The following is a 20,752-nucleotide window of genomic DNA, read 5'->3' on the forward strand; positions in this document are numbered from 1 at the left end:
GAACATTAAAAAAGGGGAATGGCGTTTTTAAAGAGGGAGATTAAAAGATACACCCTCGGTAAAAACAAACTGGGGGTGGGAGAAGTGAGGAGAATGTTTAAATCATATATTTGGGGCTTTTAAGAGAATCTATAAATATGGAGGAGAAACATTGTGCAGGAAAGGAGTAAGGGACTACTGCGGGTCGGAGTGTCTTCTCCCGTTCCGTATGATTTCACATAATCATCATACATTTAGGAACAATGCTGAGAACACGTTTTTCCAAGGAATTATCAAACACTATTGCAAATGTACAGTCTGTGCTGTTTATTTTATTGTCATTTGTACCGAGGTACAGTGATTGAAAAGCTTTTGTTGCCTGCTATCCAGTCAGCAGAAAGACAATACATGATTAGGGCTCACAGTTTGTCAGTTTTACTTATTAAACTATCACCAGCACCAAACTGTTCTTTTAGAGCTCAATCATCCTGCTATTCATGTGCCAATTCTCAGAGCTTCCAATGAGTGCACCCTGGTGCAGATTTTAATGCATCCAGTCAATGCAACCAGCACTCAGCATGAACCTGCTCATCAGTGTTAAGTTTCTGCTTTGCATGCTCACCTGGCCTAAAGGTCTGCCTGCAGATCCAAACAGGAACAAAACAACCAAGTTGCAGATGCAAGTCGAGAGTGATTGCTTTAACCAAGTGTAGCAGTAAGAAGCCACAATGCTGAAGTCAAATGAAATCACACATGACACGACTGGTTAGTGCTGCACCCCGTATAAGAAGATATTTGTGGTCACTGGATGTCTACCTCATGCCCGGGACATTTTTGTACGTGTCCCCCAGGGCGGTATCCCAGAACCAACTAATCTACATGTGCTTCGTCAACTCCTGCTACTGTGAATACTCATTCTGTCAACTTCTAAAACACAGTGGCTGAAGCGTGCATAACCTAATAAATCAAAGAGGCAAAGTACAACAATAGCCAAATCCATATTCTCTCCCACCTGACAGGGCAAAGGCAGTACGTGCACAGGAACTCCTACATTTTCAAGCTGCCCTACAAGCTTCACATGATGGGGAAATGTATTGCCAGTCTACTCACCAACATTGTTGAAGCACCAACAATTTAAAAATATCTTTACCCAACAGTTCTCAGTAACCAGGGAGTAACCTAGCTGGTAACGCCAAAATCCAATAAATTAATTAGGTAAAAAAGACACTACTGGAAGAAGTCAGTGGGTCAGACTTCTGTGGAGGTAATTGGACAGACAACGTATTAGGTTGGGACCCTTCTTCAGACTGAAGGGTCCTGACCGAAAACGTTGGTGCCCATTTCCCTCCAGATGATGCCTAACCTGACGAGTTCCTCCAGCACTTTTTGCTTTACTCAAGATTTCAGCATGTTCTGCCTCTGTCTTCAAATTACAATTTTCAGGCATGTTAATAAGTTTCCCTTTCTTTGATATAATATGAAATTTTCCATCGATAGCAGAAGAATAAACTGTCACTACATAAATATCTTTCTCTGGATCTTGGTCAGTGTTATACAGGGGAAGAGAGGTGATTAGGGAGAAGAGTGGGAAACGTGAAATGTTCAGAACATCAATTCACAGGGGGATTTCACAGGATCTCCCCTCTAACTACCTGCTCACTTTTAGTTCGACAAGAATATTTTCCTTTTACCCTGAGTTGCAAATTGCTGTTCTGAATGAGTCTGGAATAACTCTTGCACTGCATAAGCTACCTATTGCTGCTGCTTTTTAAGTGGAACGGATAGTGATTAATGCACATAAACTGCTTGAATGCCAGTATTGACAGAGCCAACAACATTCTCACCTGGGCCAGAATGTTGTTCATGCATCAGCTGGAGAACTTAGCTTAAAGAGTTGCGCAGACGTTTCAAAAGTGATCGGAGCATTTAATCATGGCTGATCTATCTTTGCCTCTTAACCCCATTGTCCTGCCTTCTCTCCATAACGCCTGACACCATTACTAATCAAACTGAGGAACAGCTGCACTGTTGCAGTTGCCAACTTTTAAACAAGACATTAAACTGAAACAATGACTGCTCACTTTGGTAGATGTAAAAAAATAATTATTCAGAAGAGCAGCAGTGGAATTAAATCTTAGATCCTTTAGTCAACATCACTAAAGAAATTGCTGGAGGAATTTATCAGGGCAGACAGCATCTGTAAAAGGAAACAGACAACGTTTTGGTGGAGACCTTTCTCTGACGACCCGGCAGAGTTCCTCAAGCAGTTTGTTTTTTGCTCAAAATTCCTCCATTTGCAGTTTCTTATGTCTTCAGAAAAACAGATTAATTTGTCATTACTATGTTTGCTGCCTGCAAATTGTCTGTAACGTTTCCTACATTACACCAAAGACTATGCCTCAAACATACTTCACTGGTTGAAAAATGTGTGTTAATCAAAGCAACAAAAAAATCACCACAGAAGGAAAAGTCTCTCTTCTCGTTTCATTCAATGCCGGTGAAATGTTGTACCTAATGTGATCATTCTAGTTCTGATTCGGCACACAGTTCCCTTCACCTGGATTGAGGTAATCCTCAACTTTGAGGATGACTTGCTCCCGCTAGTTTTATGGGTTCTGAGGTATCTGATTAGGTAAATGTGGCCGTTACTGGGTCTTCCATGGGAATAGGAAAGGTTTGTGCCCGATGGGGCAAGCAGGTGATTAATTGGCAAGGTAGTGTGGTCCTTCACTGCTTATGTGGGGCTTGAGAGTTCTGATGCTTGAATACAAGGTTCTTGATGCTGAATGTTCCTTCCCCATTTTAACCAATTGTGGGCCAGAGATTCCTATTAATCTTTGGAGATGTTACATTTCTTCGAGGAGATCGCGTACACCGTTGAATATTTTCCTCACTATCTATATTCCCTTCCTGTGAAGAAGCTTGGAATAGAGCATCAATTTAAATGCGTTAGGCAAATTACATGGCCTTGTGACTCTCACTGACTGAGTTTAACAGAGAACACCGTTGCCAGTGCTGGCCTTGGAGTGGATGCTGATCTTATTTGCTAATCCTCTGGATGATTTTGGCACAGTGGTACCTATCCAGTGTCTTGAGTTACCCACTAAAGGCAGTCCAGCTCTCCGACGTGTACAGGAGACCACAGATTATTTTGCTCGGTCTGAATCTTCATAAGCCCATTTCTTCAATTGACCAAAGGATATGTTGGTGCATCAAAGGCCGTGGTGAATTTCATCATCAATGTCTGCCTTTGCCAAAGTGACACATTTACAAGATCTCACCATAAAGCATCATTGTTACAGCAATGGGGTGCAGTTTGAGCAGGTTGGTAGAGGACTTTTGTCTACTGGAAAGACAACTTCCTCAACCGTAACTCTGTCCTTGATGCGAGTGCTCTTGACTCCATCCCATGGCCATCTATTTGTGCAGCCATGCTGCCACAACTGATTGAAAAGTTGGCAAAATGGCCACATACCAACAACAAATAAACTCTCAGGAGTTGACAATATCCTCACTTGGATGACAGCAGCTGTCTGCTACTTATTTGTGCAGAAACTTTGCAGCTTGCTTCCTATAGTTTGCAGGTAACCCAATAAATAAGCTGATGGTTGGCACTCCCCAAAACATGTGATGAGAAAAGTCCTTCCATGGTTTCCTTGTGGAAAGTTCTTTTTTGTCATCTGTTTAATTGATTAAAAGTCAAATGCAGAAAATGCTGGAAACATTCAACTTGTCAGGCGACACTTTGCCTGGTGAAAGTTTCTGAACCCGAGGCATTTCTCTTTGCAGAAAGGCTGCCTGACCTACTGAGTGTTTCCAGCATTTTCAGATTTTATTTCAGATTTCCAGCATTACTTAAAAGTATTATCGAATAAAAAATTATTTAATTAAAAGTATAATCGCTTTTTGGGAGATGGAGGAATGACATCTGCATATTAACACATAATAAAACTTATAATCCAATTAGCACACCATGACCCCAGATAACAAGGGGTTTGGTCTCTTAATGCTGCCACCATTTAAATGTTGTGCCAATATTGATGCTCTAACATGCACCTATTCCAGAGAGGTTAGGGCCAAGCTGCAATCACACCCAGGGTTGAGCACAGTTTGCATGGCAACAACTAGTGCCCACAACAAAACACACAGAACATGGTGCTGGACAGAGATTCAAACTGTTTTAAAAACAGCTCAGTGCTGAGGATCTTTTCTGCAGCCGGTCTGTGCACAGGCAACTCAGTTGCAGAACTGGAATTAGGATCAGTGATATGTCTGGTCATTCATGGGCCGTACCCGGGACTCAAGCCTGGATAAAGAGGGAGCCAGCCCCACCAGCGCTGCTTTGTTTGGTGACAGTGTGAGAGCTGTTTGATCCCACTGGCCATTCCAAGCCTTTGTGTAATTGCCACGTTGGCAGTCAAAGTTGTTAAATCAATCTAAAGGGGGTGAAATCTAAGCATATACAGATCTCTCTCTTGCACCAATATCTTGTCAAGTACTTCATTTCAGATAGAAAAATCTACTCTAATGGTATTAAAATATGCTTGCATTGTGAACTATACAGACCTACAGATCCATCAAGTTTCATTCATTTTAAGTGAGATCCACAATGTGCTCGGGAAATCCATCCGATTTTAATGCAACTCACCCACAAATACTTTCATTAAATATTTTCCTAGCTGGGATCATGAGCCTCACTTACAAATTCCCTCACAATGACCCAACTTCAGCATTCAGAGAATCTACAGATAAATGTTCACATCTTGTTGAAATTAATGCAGATTGACAGCTCATTGCTGTCATTAAACAATAGAGCAACCCGCGGAACTGAGACCTGAAATATAGGGGCTGGGGGGGGATGGGAGAATTCACTCATGGTATAGCAAGTTTTATAATTGACGTTGGAAACATACCATTCATGAAGGGGGCAAAATGGATTCTATGATTTGTATTCAATCTTTGGTAAATGCTCAGAGAATACTTAGCATCAGTTTGCTAAAAAATCTTCATCCAAATGCTCACCCCTCTAAGACTAAGAAAAACTGTACTTTATCAACATCTCTATATGATAAAATACAGCTTTGATCATATTTGATATAAATATTTAACCTTAATGAAAGATCTAATTAATCAATGTCAGAAATGGGACCCACAATTATCCTATTTCCAGCAAGAACAGCCGCGTTTGAAGGAAGAGCTGGAGTGTCGGAGCGAGGACCAGGGGAGGGAAGCAGAGGGGGATGGGAGGGGAGGAGAGAGGAGCTGAGTGCGAGGGAGGGGAGGGCAGCCAAGTGAGAGGAGACAGGGGCTGAGTGGGAGGGCAGGGAAGTGAAGGCGAGCCGAGGAGACAGGAAGGGAGGGGAGGGGAAGGAGTCGAGGGAGAGAAGGAATGGAGCCGAGGGGGAGTGGAGCCAAGGGGGGGGGGGGGGGGAGGAGACAGGTGGGGAACCCGAAGGAGGGGATGCGAGGGAGGGGTGAGGGGGAGAATGCGGTGGAGGGGAGGGAAAAGAAGGAGGGAGGGAGGCCGAGGGGGAGCGGAGGTAGGGGCGGAGTGTTACAGGTCCTTAAAGGCATCAGGACAGGTCAATGGCATACAGGATGCATGTGTTTACAAGTAGCAGTAAGGAACAAAAGTATATGGCACAACCACACACACTGGTGGAGCACATTACAGTATATAGTTTTATATCACATTAAAGAAAGATGCACTTGCACAGCACTGAAATGAGTTGATAGCTGATTTACAGAGTTGATGATGGAAGTGGAAAGAGATCGCATAAACTAATGTTTTTATTTAAAATAGACATTTTAATTCAGATGTCTACATTTATTTGGGTCAAATAGAAGGGATCGATTTCCCTTCACAGAGGGGTCATATTCCAGCATCATTCTCAAATAACTTCCTACGGCTGTTTCATAAATCATTTCACATTTTTACTTTTACAGTTGAAGTCTGACCCATGCACCAATTTATCCTTGCATGAAGCATCCTGCTACTTTTCAATTTACATTTGCCAATTAGCTTTGGCCTGTACTGTACATACTATGCAATACAGTGACATTTTCCAACGTCCTTTTCCCATTTCCATCCTGCACAATAACCTGCTGTTAAAAGCCTATTTTGTTACTTTAATAATTTTCGGCAACCAGACCTAAATGCAGCACTGAAGATATGGTCGATATTGCATGATAAGTTGCTCTGATATATTCCAAAATATTGGATGGTCTTATTCAGTGTCTTACCCGTACAAGCTGTTTGAGCGCCTGATCCTCAACAGGTTTGCCCCAGCCGCTGAACCAGCCATCATCCCTCAACAAGCTGGATTCCGACCTGGCAAATCCACAACAAGTCAACTTCTGAATCTCACACAGCACATTGAAGACAGGTTCCAGAAAGGACTGGTGACAGGAGCCGTCTTTGTTGATCTGTCTGCCGCGTATGACACTGTGAACCACCGCCTCCTCCTAAAAAAGATCTTGGAGAATACCAAAGACCTGGCACTCACGGACCTCATCGGAGCCCTCCTGAAAGATAGGCGCTTCTATGTTGTCCTTAACAACAAGCAAAGTCGCTGGCGACGACAACGGAATGGCTTGCCTCAAGGTAGTGTGCTGGCTCCACTACTATATAACATCTACACCAATGACCAGCCAATGGACCAGAACACTGAGCGGTTCATCTACGCCGACGACCTCTGTGTAACATCCCAAGAGAGTACGTTTGAAGCTGTAGAAGCGAATCTCACCTCATCCCTAGATGAGCTACACCTCTACTACGAGCGCAACCACCTACACGCAAACCCTGCGAAGACCCAAGCCTGCTCGTTCCATCTCAGGAACCGGGAAGCAAACAGACCCCTTAACATCACATGGTCTGGAACACCTCTTGGGCACTGCACCAACCCTGTCTACCTCGGTGTAACACTGGATCGCACTCTCTCCTATAAGGAACACGTCAAAAACACCAAACTGAAAGTTAACTCCCGAAATAACATCCTCCGGAAGCTGACCAACTCCAAATGGGGAGCCACAGCACACACATTAAGATCTACTGCTCTGGCCCTGTGCTACTCCTCTGCGGAGTATGCGTGTCCTGTTTGGGAGAGATCATCCCATGCCAAGAAATTAGACCCAGCGTTGAATAACACCTGCCGCTCAATCACTGGCTGCCTGAAGCCCACCAACATAAACAACCTGCACCTCCTCGCTGGCATTGCCCCTGCTGATGTGAGACGGGAAGTCGCCAGCCGAGTAGAGATGACCAAGGCCACCAGTGATGAACGCCACCTCCTCTATGGACGTGTACCCCCGGCCCAACGGCTGAAGTCCAGGAGAAGCTTTCTCAGCCATGTCCAGCCCCTAATAACATCACGGGAAGAAACCAGACTCCAACTATGGACAAAAAGGCTTGAGGACGACCCCCCTCCTACTGACATGGGTATCCCTCCTTCTGAAGCCCTCCCTCCGGGCTCAGAAGCACCATGGGTCCAGTGGAAGACGCTCAACCGCCTGAGAACAGGAACAGGGCGATCAAAAGCTGCCATGGCCAGATGGGGCTATGAAACTGGTCAAACCACCTGTGAATGTGGAGAAGAGGACCATACAATGCAGCACTGCCTTGTCTGCCCCCTACTACCCAACCAGTGCAGCTCAAAGGATCTTGCAGTGTTCAACAAAAACGCAAAGGACTGTGTAAAGGAATGGGAAACTGTCATATAGTCAACCAGCTTCAAAGAAGAAGAAGTGTCTTACAGCAGTTCTACTAGGAAATTTGCATTTCAATACAAAAATATATTTGGCTCATAATCTCCATAACATTATTGATGGCATGTTATTAAAAGCTGAAATGCAACTTTTCTATGCTGTAAATTTGTAAGAGTTTATGAAGAGCTCAGAGCCTCACTCAGCTCTCATATCCTTCACCCCAACACTCTCCAAAACCACATCCACTGTTTCAAGCAGCAGACACAAGAGACAGAGCTGGAGCAGATACTGGTTGTTTGGTACTGTCAGCTAACAAATAAAAAACCCTACCTGGTTATTATGATATATACTGTATGAAACCCTGAGATATGCATTTCCAATATTACACTTCACAAGTACAGTGGCTGCCCAGGTTATGGATGTCTTCATTTATGGAAATATGACTTTATGCAAACTTTCCCATTCATTTTTAAAGCACTTTTCAAGCGAATAATGAGAATAATAAAATGTTAGTTTTAGTTTAGTTTAGAGAAACTGCGCGGAAACAGGCCCTTTGGCCCACTGGGTCCGCGCCGACCAGCGATCCCCACATATCAACACAATCCCACACACACTAGGGACATTTTTTACAGTTACCAAGCCAATTAACCTACATACCTGTATGTCTTTGGAGTGTGGGAGGAAACCGAAGATCTCGGATAAAATCCACGCAGGTCACGGGGAGAACGTACAAACTCCATACAGACAACACCCATAGTCAGGATCGACCCTGGTCCCTGGCTCTGCATTCGCTGTAAGGCAGTAACTCTACCGCTGCACCACCGTGCCACCGAAATGTTTCATGTTATTCACGAATGACTGAATCTGTTAGTTTTAATAACTGCAAATGAGGGTGGTTATTCAATAAATTTAAGAACAACAACAAAACACAAATGTTGGACGGACTCAGCGGGTCACTGAGGAAAGGTCCTGACCCAAAAGGTCATCTGTCCATTCCATCCACAGATGCTGCCTGACCTGCTGAGTTCCTCCAGCACTTTGAGTTTTGCTCAAGGTTCCAGCATTTGCAGTTCTTGGTTTCTCCAAAGCATAACAGAGCAATACTGTAGAAAACAGACATTAATGACGTTGAGAAATCAGCTTACGGATGGTTCTTCGTAACGTGACCCTTGCATGACATGGGATTGCCTATACCAGCCAATAGGTGCTACAGAAATTCAAGCATTTTGTTTGAAACAATGTGCTAGTCCCTGTCGCATACTTACATCTTTGACGTACTCATGTCAACAGGTTCATCTCCAGTTGGTACTTCTACTTTGATAGTTGCTTTTACTTCGCCTGGCCCCTTTAGTAACCCTGCAGTCCTTCCACCACCCCGGTCAACAGGCTCTGTTTTAATTCTTATCTCTTCTTTCAATTCTTCCAGTTCACTGTCCATATCAGTTCCCTGAGAACATTCCATCTTTGGTTTCTTCATGTCAACATCATTAGGTAGACCATCTCGTTCCATTGCTCTCTTCTGGCTTCGTGTCCTGTACACCTCGTCAGTCATGGCAGAAATATCTGTGGATGGATGGAGTGAAACAAAGTAAGGCATATGAACTCTGTGGGAGAGCCAATTTACTCAACCAGCGCAATTAAGTAAATACAGTCTCTGCTATATTAGGCTGTATGGCTGCTTCTATACTGCAAATACTTTTTACTGGCACCCTATAACGGAATATAGTATATAATGGAACCCACAGTAGAAGTATGGTTGTTACTACATTATCAGAAGAAAGGTTTCTGTTTAAAACATCAATGTACTGGCTCGATGACTTGATCCACCTCTTCCCCCACATAATCCAAATGACCAGTTCTCAGAATGTCCGTCGTTCAGGACACTGTGAGCTCCTATTACTCTGAACAATAGATTAGCTGATAAAAAAAGAACACTCATTCATTAATCTGACTGCAACAGGCCTCCTCATTTGGGATCTTGCATTCAGTATAATTTCACACAATGTATTCATCAATATTCTTTCCGTAAGGGTGCCATGGCAATAAATTGCAGAGGTAATCAGGTTGTTGGGTTAATGGGAGTAGTTGGGTAGAACTAAAACTATGAGTTAAGGACAGTTACATAATGAGGAATGTGAAAAGATTCATAAGTTCTAGGAGCAGAGTTGGGCCATTTGGTCTAACAAGTTTACTCCACCATTCCATCACGGCTGATCAATCTTTCCCTTTCAACCCCATTCTCCTACCTTCTGCCCATTACCCCCGACACCCTTACTCATCAAGAAAAGGTGCAAAATGCAATGATATAGGAAAGGCCCAACATTTTAGGGTGTGCTAATGGGATGAGAATAACTGAGCAAAAAACATGGTTGGGTAATATATTGCAGAAATGACCAGTTCTGATACAGGAAGTTACCTGAAGTTATAAATTTCAACAAAAAAAAAACAGCAATGTTTCCAGACCGATGAGGTGCTGTATTTCAGGCTTCATGGGCATTGTTATAATAGTGCAAGAGGGCACAGATAGGTTGGAATGGGAGTGCGATGGAGAATTAAAATCACAGGTCGAGAGAATCTCACTTTCTTTTATTGTGTTCTTTCTCTTAAACTGCCCTCAACTCAGTTTTTGTTCATCTTTTTTACTTGCTCTATAACAGTTCTCATTAACTTATTGATCAGACAATCTATAACTTATCCCCATGGCCATCATGTCCTTGCCTCTGTCCTATCCATCCCTCTTTCTCTTCAACTTGAAACCAAATTGTTTTTTCTTCTTTTTCAGTTCTGATTACGGCTTTTGATTGAAACATTAAACAGGGCTGTCTTTCCACAGATGCTACATGGCCTGCTGAAAGAACCCAGCCTTGTTTTTGTTTTAGATTTCCAGCTTCTACAGTTTTGTGATTGTCAATAAATATGGTCTTATTGATATGATCCACACCTGAAAACAATAAAAAGTTTGTAGCAAGATCAATATTTACTGTAAATATGCAGTTGCTGTAAATCTGAAATAAAACCAGAAAATAGTGGAAACATTCAACAAATCGAGCAGCATCTGTGGAGGGAGAAACAACTTCTCTTTCCATAGATGCTGCCTGACCTGTTGTGCATTGCAAATATTTTTTGTTCTTAATTCAACAGTTACTGAAACCTCCCTTAACTATAAAGTCTCAACGCTACAGAATATTGCATTATAAAAGCACAATTCTCACTTTCACTCAAAATGTAAAATGAACAGAGAAAATGCAATAGATTATGTGTCTTTTTTTTTTTTTTTTTTTTTAACTTAAATCACGTTCAGATGAAATTCCAGCAATATCTATCTTCTGCTATAATATTTTTGAACATGCCACTTCTCAACGGCAATATTATGGTAAAAAACAGAAAATGTAGTCAGAGCAATATATGGGGAGCAAAAAAACATACGTTCCAGGAAAATTTAGTTCATTTCTGATGCAACATAATTTTTAAAATGCGATTCTTGTTTTTTTGTTTCCAATGCCTTAGCTGCTGCTCAGTCACAACTCTCCTGTTGCAGTGTTGAAATTGTGGCAACCTTCTTCAGTCCAACTGATTTTAATTATTCCTTAATTACTAGCCATGCTTTCAGCTGCTGAGGCTCTGGCACACCCTCCATAAACTCACCCACAAAGTTGCTCATTAAAATCTACATCTTTGACCAATTTTACACTAAATCCTCATTACGTGGCACAGTGATAGATTTTGTTTGATTACCTGTATGTATGATTTACCATGTTGAAAGCACTACAGTAATGCTAATTTTTGTCTGAAGAGCATAACAATGGAAGCACCAGTTAACCTGCTTTGAAAAGTGAGGAGTAGAGTCAAAAGCAACCAAATTAAGAAAAAAAGGACAGAGAAAAGAGTCAACCAGAAAAAGTCCCTATCTAAACGCTGTAGGCGTCATTTATTGGGAACCTGATGAGTCTAACTACAGCATCTCATGCCCCGACTTCAATGAACCAAGCAGCGTTGGGTGTGGACAGAATTATAATATAATTTTAACATTTAAAAGACATTTGGGTAAGTATATGGCCCCACAATCCCGTTTATATCAATGGTGGAAAGGGTCAAGAACTTCAAATTCCTGGGCGTGCATATTTCCGAAGATCTTTCCTGGTCCCAGCACACTGATACAATTATAAAGAAAGCACATCAGCGCCTCAACTTCCTGAGAAGATTACAGAGAGTTGGTATGTCAAAGAGGACTCTCGAACCTCTACAGGTGCACATGCTGACTGGTTGCATCGTGGCTTGGTTCCGCAACTTGAGTGTCCAGGAGCGGAAAAGAATGCAGAAAGTTGACCACTGCCCAGTCCATCATCGGCTCTGACCTCCCCACCATCGAAGGGATCTATCACAGTCGCTGCCTCAAAAAGGGTGCCAACATCATCAAGGACCCACACCATCCTGGCCACACACTCATCTCTCCACTGCCATCAGGTAGAAGGTACAGGAGCCTGAAATCTGGTACATCCAGGTTCAGGAACAGCTTCTTCCCCACAGCCACCAGGTTATTAAACTCGCCATCAAAGAAACTGAACTATAACAGCCTATTACACTTTATCTGTTTATTTATGTGTATATATATGGTCTATGCTACATAGACACACTGAACTGTTCTGTATTTATGCTTACAATACTCTGTTGTGCTGCAGCAAGCAAGAATTTCATTGTCCTATCTGGGACACATGACAATAAACTATCTTGACTTGACTTGAGAAAGGGTTCAGAGACTCATCTGCCAAAACATGGGTAAATGGTACTAGCTCAGGTAGACAACTTGGTCAGCATGGACGAGCTGACCAAAGAACCTGTTTTCGTGCTGTGACTGCATACACTCAGTCTCTTTACAATTACAAACCTCTTTTCACTAGATTCCACTCCCAAATGCTTCAAGGAGGTTCTGGAATTAAGTAATTATAACCAAGCTGTTCTTTGACTGGGAGAACCATATTTCTAGATGGAACAAAGATCTATGTGCACACGAACACTAGGGTCCAACAAAATAAGAAAATGTGTAGGTGGAAAAAATGCAGGAGATCCATCAACTAGCTTCATGATGATAGGACCGATTCTTCGATGCAGACCAGATCATCGACCTCTCCCGCAATCTTTTCAAGCACCTAAGGAAGTGTCCAAGGACAAACCCCAAATCATTTTTTTATGCAAGTACATGATTCTACTGCACTCTTCTACAACCTAGGTATCCCTGGCTGAGAAAAAGTTAATAAAAGAGGCTACCCAACAGCTGAATAACAAATTCCCGAAGTACAAAAATATGGAGGAGAAGCTCTTCTAGTTTGGATTCATGATCTTGTCTTCCTCAAGTGGGAGGATCCCACAACTATACTCAAGAGATGAGCTTGATTGTGGTGTTAACAGCGAGATTCCTCCTGTTGCCAGCCTTGGAAAAGGCCCTCACGAAGGTGATCCTCAACAGCCTGTGAAGGAGTTCTTCCATTATGCAAAGCATAAAGATATCCATCAAGAGATACAATGGTCATTATATCTACACCATTACAAACAAAAAAATGCAGGGAGCATCAACTACTATAGATTTTTTTTTTGGTGTTTCAAAAATAGCTCAATAAATTGAGGGGTGTATTGGAGAATCCATACATTTGGATTTCTCCAGAAATTCATTACAATTCTACATTCGCTGCATGTTGAAATGGAAGCATGTTCACCAATTAGCCCACCGTACATCTAACCCAGAGGCCGGGTTAAATAAGGCTGGCAACACAGCAGCCCATTTTACCACTTTTCCCAACAAGCTTTCTAATAGGTAGAAATTAATTTGGAGGACAAACAAAAAAACTTTCAACATTTGTAACCTCCACCACAATCCGACAGACTGACAGAAAAGCAGATGAGGCTGGTATATGTGCACATTCAGAGGCTGAGATCCATTCAAGTCATCACCGGCTCATTCAATGAAGCATACTTTCATTAAACATTGAGAAGATAAAATATTGCAACCAACTGTCATTAGCCACCTGAACCTGTGACCATCAAACAGGTGTATATGTAGAATTTGGGCTGAGTCGTTGCAGACATGCCAAACTTATGAGGAGGTACAACAGTTGGTGTGCATTCTTGGCTGTGGTTTCAATGTGGTTGGCCCAGGACAAATTGATGGTGATATTTATGCCGCAAAACTTAAAGCTTCAACCATCTTCACTTCAGCACCATAACTAGCTCTTTCATCTTGCTGACATTGAGGGAGAGGTTATTGGCTTGACACAGTGTTACTAAGCTCTCTATCTCCTTCCTGTACACTGCTCCAGGATATGGATTATGTGCACGCAAAAGGACTTAGTTTAGTTTGACATGTTCAACACAGACATCATGGGCTGAAGGGCCTGTCGCTGTGCTGTTGTGTGTTCTAATTCTGACAATTCTGACCACTGGCATTTCTACAATTAAAAACATAACAGCCTTCATAGCACACAACTTTGAAATAAATGAAATTAATTACATCAATTTAACAGAACAACCTCTTCCTCAGATCAGGATTCAAAATTCCTCTTGGTCTGACAGCACGTACTGGGTAGATTAAAGTGAAGAGTGAAGGAGGAAACACAAAACGACAAAGAATTTCAGAGTTATACGGCATGGAAAGAAGACTTTTGGTTTAACACATCCACGCTGAGCAAGATGCCCCATCTAAGCTAGTCCCACCTGCCACTTTTGGCCCATATCCCTCAACCTTTCCTATCTGTGCACCTGTCCAAATGTCTTTTAAATTTTGTTATTGTACCTGCGTCAACTATTTCCTCTTGCAGATCATCATCATCCTCTGTGTGAAATAGTTGCCCCTCAGGTTCCAATTATAGCTTTCACTTTAAACCTATGCCCTCCAGTTCTTGATTGCCCATCCCTGGGAAAAACACTGTGCATTCAACCTATTTGTTTTACTCATGATTTTATATATCTATAAGATCACTGCTCTGTCTCTTGGGATCCAAGGAATAAAGTAGTAGCCTGCCTAACCTCTCCCTACATAGCTCGTGCCCTCGCGTCCTGGCAACATCCTTGTAAATCTTCTCTGCACTCTGCTCTGAAGAGCCCTAACCCGAAACGTCATCTGTCCATTCCTTCGAGAGATGCTGCATGACCCAGAGTTCCTCCAGCACTGTTTTACACAAGATTTCAACATCTTGGTCGGCATGGTCCATTTGGGCTGAAGGCCCCCTTTCCTTGCTGAATGACTTTATAACTATCTACAGTTCCTTGTGCCTCCATTCACTGCACTCTTTCAAGCTTAAAAGCATATTTCTTATCGTAGGGTGAGCATCAACTGGGACTATTTACTTCCAGGAAAGCAACCTCTGGTGTATCAATGGAGGTAGCCAATAAAAGGCAGTCCCTACCAGCCCCAGAACATCTTTGCTAAGGATCTTCACTCTGGCTGAGGTGTGGAGACACACTCGGGAACAGACCAGCGCTTTGTCAGTCTGTGGGGGAGGGGAGGGCAAGCAGGCAGAAGTAAGATGGGTGCAAGAAAATGTTCCCATAGAAAGTCCTTCTGACCAGGTCATTGCAGCGTCAAAACCAGTATAGAAGTACATTATTAAACTCAGTTTTGTAACTTTTGTCCCCATTCAAAGAAGAAACATTAAGGATTATTTTTACATCAAAAATTCTCACTTTTTCAGCAAATTTTCCACCATATTCAATTAGATATAAATGGGCTAACTTCAGTCTCACTGAACTTGGCGAGATAATCTTTGCCGGGCCAGCAGTGGAAGAGTCACTCTCCGAGTACCTGCACACATCTGATAAATGGCTGAGTCACATCTGATCCCATGACATCACTTGGCCTCACACATGACTCTTCCCACAATGCCAGTCAACACACAAAGAACTTTCCAGAGAACCAGACAGAACTGGCTCCAGATGGCAGCCGAGTGCTGTTAACCCTTCACAGGCTGCATACTTATAAATGCCCCCACATAGTGCACACATCCACCCACATAGTGAGGAGTGCACCAAAACAGGCTGTCCGAATGTGTATGGAGGCACTGTGCGCACACATGCCCACCCACCCAAACTCTCCATCTGATGGCAGACACAATACCAAGATATATTCTGCAACTGTACAAGTGTCCCCAATCCTGGTAGAACATGATACTTGTACAACAGCTGCATATAAAGCCACCTTCATTCAACTATAGCACTTTAAAAACTAAATGGATGACTCATTTTGGGCTAGGGTTGTTGGACAGGCAGGCATTTGAAAATTTGGGGTCAAACTTTTGCGGACCACTCCCACCTTTGGAAATTGCATAAATTTGTGAAATGTATTCTCCTATCAAGAGGGTGATGCAATTCATTTTCTTTCCTCAGCTCCACAATCACCCATGCCTTTCCTGCTCCCTCTGCCATGCCTCTTCCCTCACAATCAACAACACATGCACTTCTAGTTCATTATAACACAAAATAATCTGCCACTGCTGGTTTTATCACCACCATCGGAGATCTGTACCCCTGGCTGCGAATTTCTTCTGCAGATGTCAAACTGTTTAGAGCACTATTACAAACTGGAATACTTCAGCCCAGAATGGCGGTGATGGAAGGGGAGATTCGGATGCTGCGAACTCTCATCCCACACTCTCGGAAAGCAGCCAAACCAAGTCCATAACAGGCTTGGAGAGCGGCGCAGAGTGGCCTTGGTGCAGGGTATCATTGGGGTGACCCCTGGAGGCCAAATAACACCCGGTGAGCAGATCGAGTGTAGCCAGCGGCAATTACACGAAACGGAGGTGATAGGAGCCAAGGATATTGTGTTGTGCCAGGCAGACCCCAATTTCATCATGTTGGCACTGGGCCTTAAAGTGCAAATATAGAAAATTGCACATATCCTCAGGCCAAGAGTGGAGCTTTTAAAGATTTGGAAGTTGCAAAATGACACCGGAACCTGGTGACTCGGTTTGCTGTTCCAGAAGAGGATCTATTTTACTAGTGTATAGTATGATTTGACTCGATAGTAGGGAAGAACAAGCTTCTCACTGCATGAATGTACTTATCAGTTTGACCTGAGTTAAGAACACTTACGCAGATAAAGATATGTACTCCAACGTAAACAGGACTCAGTCCAACATTCATTTTGATCTTTGGGTGATAACATCTCCAATTTATAACAAATGTGGAGAAAAACAAGTCATTCCACCATGTCACCTCTACTCAGTTACATGACAGTGGTACTTTGCCAAGTGCTCAGAAAGCATTCCTAGCGGTTACTGAATCATTGAAATTCTCTGCCCAAGGAAGCTGTGGAGGCTCAGTTGCTGATTATATTCTAGAAATAAATCAATAGATTTTTAGATATTAAGGAAATCAAGGCATATGGATGTTAGCACAGGAAAGTGGAGCTACAAGATTAGGCATGATCTTATTGAAGGGTTGACCATGCACGACTGTACACCCTACTACTGTTTATTTTGGAAGCTTTTTGATCATTCTCTGTGAACACACAAGACTACAGAAGAGTTAAAAACTTGAGGAGAGTAGCATCACCACTCCCCTCCATAAAATGAAAAGTGAATGGCTAAAGTTAATCAAAATAACCAGATGGAGCAGCATAGCATATTTGCCATTTATTAAATTAAATTAAATTAAATTAAATTTCTTTATTTATATAGCACATTTTTAGTCAACTTGCATTGACCCCAAAGTGCTTCACATAATTACATTCACACACACAGGCAAAGGTGGGTGAAGTGTCTTGCCCAAGGACACACACAGGCAAAGGTGGGTGAAGTGTCTTGCCCAAGGACACAACGACAGTATGCACTCCAAGCGGGATTCGAACCAGCTACCTTCCGGTTGCCAGCCGAACACTTAGCCCATTGTGCCATCTGTCGTCCTTATATTAAAATTGGAAGACAAATCAAATATGTAAATCCAATGATCTCTACAATCAATATATAGGAATATGCAATGACTTGACAATTCAACTCTCATCACCTCATCCAGACTAACTCAGACTACCAGTTAGATTAACTAACATAAACCCCAAAGAGAATATATCTGCTCTGGACCTTGAACATTAGCCTTTGCCATCAGTACCCTGAGCGCAAACATCAGTACACCTCGGCCTCAAATGTCCAAAAATTTTGCCTACATAGTCTCCTGGGGTAGACAACTCCAAAAATTCAAAATTTAGTTTTGATTAGAGATACAGTGCGGAAACAGGCCATTCGGCCCACCGAGTCCATGCCAACCAGCAAACCTCGCATATTAACGCTATCCTACACACACTAGGGATAATTTACATTTATACCAATTTAATTAACCTACAAACCTCTACGTCTTTGGAATGTGGGAGGAAACTGAAGAACTCTGAGAAAATCCACATGGTCCCGGGGAGAACGTACAAACCCTTCTTTAGAGAATTCTGCCTGATCTGTTGAGTGACTCCAACATTTTGTGTCTGGCCTTATCCTGAACTCAGAGACATGTGAAAGACATGTGACTGTACGTGCACATGCTGACTATAGAAACGTGAGCAAATATTCACACACGCACACAACAGAAAGACATGTGGATATGCACACTCACTTTAAAACAATGCTTACTTTGCACTTGGGAAGGTTACCATTAACTTAGCATAATGTGGAACAATCTGGTTTGTGATTCTTCTTATCTAACAAAGTCAGGCAACAATGCAGTCAAATTAGATTCATCGCCTTTAGTTATCCGCTTGCCAAAAAATAAATTAAAAAATGGACACATTTTGCCCGGCAAATGCAACTTTAAGAGTTGGATGTATTTGAGTGAGAATCAGTTTTAGAAGCCTTGCTTCTAAGCAGTTTGCCATCAATGGTAAATTAACAAATTAAACATCATATTATCAGAACATACAACCTTCCACAATCGGCTATCAGGAATGGTGTTAACTTGTATGATACATTTTCCCAGTACAATCTGAACAAAGACGACACTGTAATAATAAACAAAGAAGTTGTCTTCTTCTTAAGCAGTCCTTCAGGGTCAAAGATAACTTGTCTATTGTGGATGCCTTATTAACATTCAAAAATAATTGTTTAGATTTATGTTTCAGGCATATTTTAGATTTCCAGCACCTACAGTTCATTGATTTTCAAAGGTTATTACATATGGTTGAATTTAGAAACGAAAATAAAATATGTAAATAACAGCATTAAAAAGTTAATATTATGAACATCAATATCAGTGAGAGGTTGTGAGTCGTTTAAAAAGAAAGAAAGTAGTTTCTGTCCTCAAAACAGCAGCCCAAAATTAATCCGGGGCAGCTGGCCTGATATGTCACAGAAGTTGCTTTTCATCATTGAGGCAAATCTGTGCATGTGTCATGTTATAGGATCTCAAATGTGGACCTCTTTGGTGAACACAATCCTGTACTCACCAGGTCTCCAAACCAGCCCACAAATAGGGACAAGAAAAAGCTGGAATGATGTTGGAAATCACACAACAAAATGGGAATAGGAAATGTGTTTGATTTACATAGTTTTGTCAGGAGGAGAAAACTCATGGAAGTTGAGCATTAATTAAAACATTTTCTTGCCTCTTTCCTAAGAATCTAACTTATCAATTAAAGATGATAAAACCACAGACTTTCCTTTTGGAAAGGCTCATCTCACTGAACTATGGACTGCAACTTGCTAAAAGCTCAGCTACGTTGTGTTTACTGAGGACTTTAAGACATTTTCAATGGTCATGAATCTCAGATACAACATTAAATCAATGAACAAAAGATGGTGCCATTGCGGCTATCCTTTCACATGGAAACCCACTGTAAACCATTGAGATCTGGTGGATGTGACAATCATGTTTCTCATTGACCATACTTATAAATTCCTTGATTCAATTAAATCAATCTCAAAATCTGATCACATCAGATCCTTCAGCCAACAGGCTATTAAGCACTACAAACTCCAAATAAGCTCTGAACTAATTAGACTTAAGCTATTTATATATACACTGAACTTTCTTGTTGTTTATTATGGTGTTTACAATGTACTATGTTTACATATCTGTTGAGCTGCTGCAAGAAATAATTTCATTGTTCAGTTTCGAAACATTTGATAACAAAAACACGACTTGAACACTGAAAACAAATGGCAAAGGAGATAGGAAGGCTTGGGGTGGGGTGGGAAGCGTACCGGGGAATAATGAGGCCTGAACAAGGGCAAGGGACAGTATGGTGGCAGGATATTGTGAAAGGAGTGAAAGAGGGAATGAGATAGGGAAGGAAGAGTGGCAAAAATCAGACACACTGAGGGAGAAAATGAGACAGTGAGACCAAGTCTCAGCAGAAAGATCATCACCAGACCTGACAGAGAAACAAAGTCTCGATAGCTAACCCCCAGTTTCTAAAATATTAATGAAGCAAAGGTCAAGAAATGAAAATACCTCAGCGATGAACAAAACTGAACTCATCCATTTTCCTTTTCTTCCTCTCATGTGCCCCTCTCTCGACCATACACTGAACAACATGACAGGCATTATACCAACAGCGGTATTTTTTTTACCATAACACATTTTTGTTCATGCAACGCACTCAGAGGAGGGGGACACAATTAATTGCCCAATGAAAGCTCAGATTATTTTGATAGAAGTGGAATAAGCATGTGACGAGTAACTTCAAGGCCTTTCCTCATGCAACAAGCACTACAGGACGGACCCCTTTAAGATTGTAGGCCCACAACTGGAATTTTGTTTTAAATCGTTATGTTATCATATATATCCTGGGCAAATAGAACTAGAGAATCAACCAGATAGAAACAGCCTGTGGAAATTTTAATAAATTACAAGATCCAAAAATCTCAGAGGCAGCTCATTCCAGCCACTGCCTTTCCAATTCCCAATGGCAACAACCCAACAATTCATAATGTGCCTTCATGAACTTGGAACAGCCTAGTTCAAGCAACATGTTTCCCAGGTGCAGCAACAATGGAGAGTTACAAGTGCCCGGCAGCAGCCAAAAAAAAAAACAATGCACGAGATATTTTGTATAAAGAGCTTATTTAACAGTTTTTATTCAATCCATGATTGCACCTCA

General features: G+C 42.0%; 1 protein-coding gene across 12 annotated transcripts in view; it reads right to left on the reverse strand.

Annotated features, from left to right (window-relative positions):
- gatad2a (GATA zinc finger domain containing 2A) overlaps nt 1-20,752 on the reverse strand; it is a 105,809-nt gene that overhangs the window by 39,779 nt on the left and 45,278 nt on the right. For all 12 annotated transcript variants that reach the window (XM_033046813.1, XM_033046809.1, XM_033046805.1 and 9 more), the window contains one exon: nt 8,949-9,246. In XM_033046813.1, the coding sequence (XP_032902704.1) occupies nt 8,949-9,246 (298 nt within the window). The remainder of the gene's footprint in view (nt 1-8,948; nt 9,247-20,752) is intronic.

The sequence above is a fragment of the Amblyraja radiata genome, chromosome 29 (assembly GCF_010909765.2).
Source record: "Amblyraja radiata isolate CabotCenter1 chromosome 29, sAmbRad1.1.pri, whole genome shotgun sequence".
Taxonomy (NCBI): Eukaryota; Metazoa; Chordata; class Chondrichthyes; order Rajiformes; family Rajidae; genus Amblyraja; species Amblyraja radiata.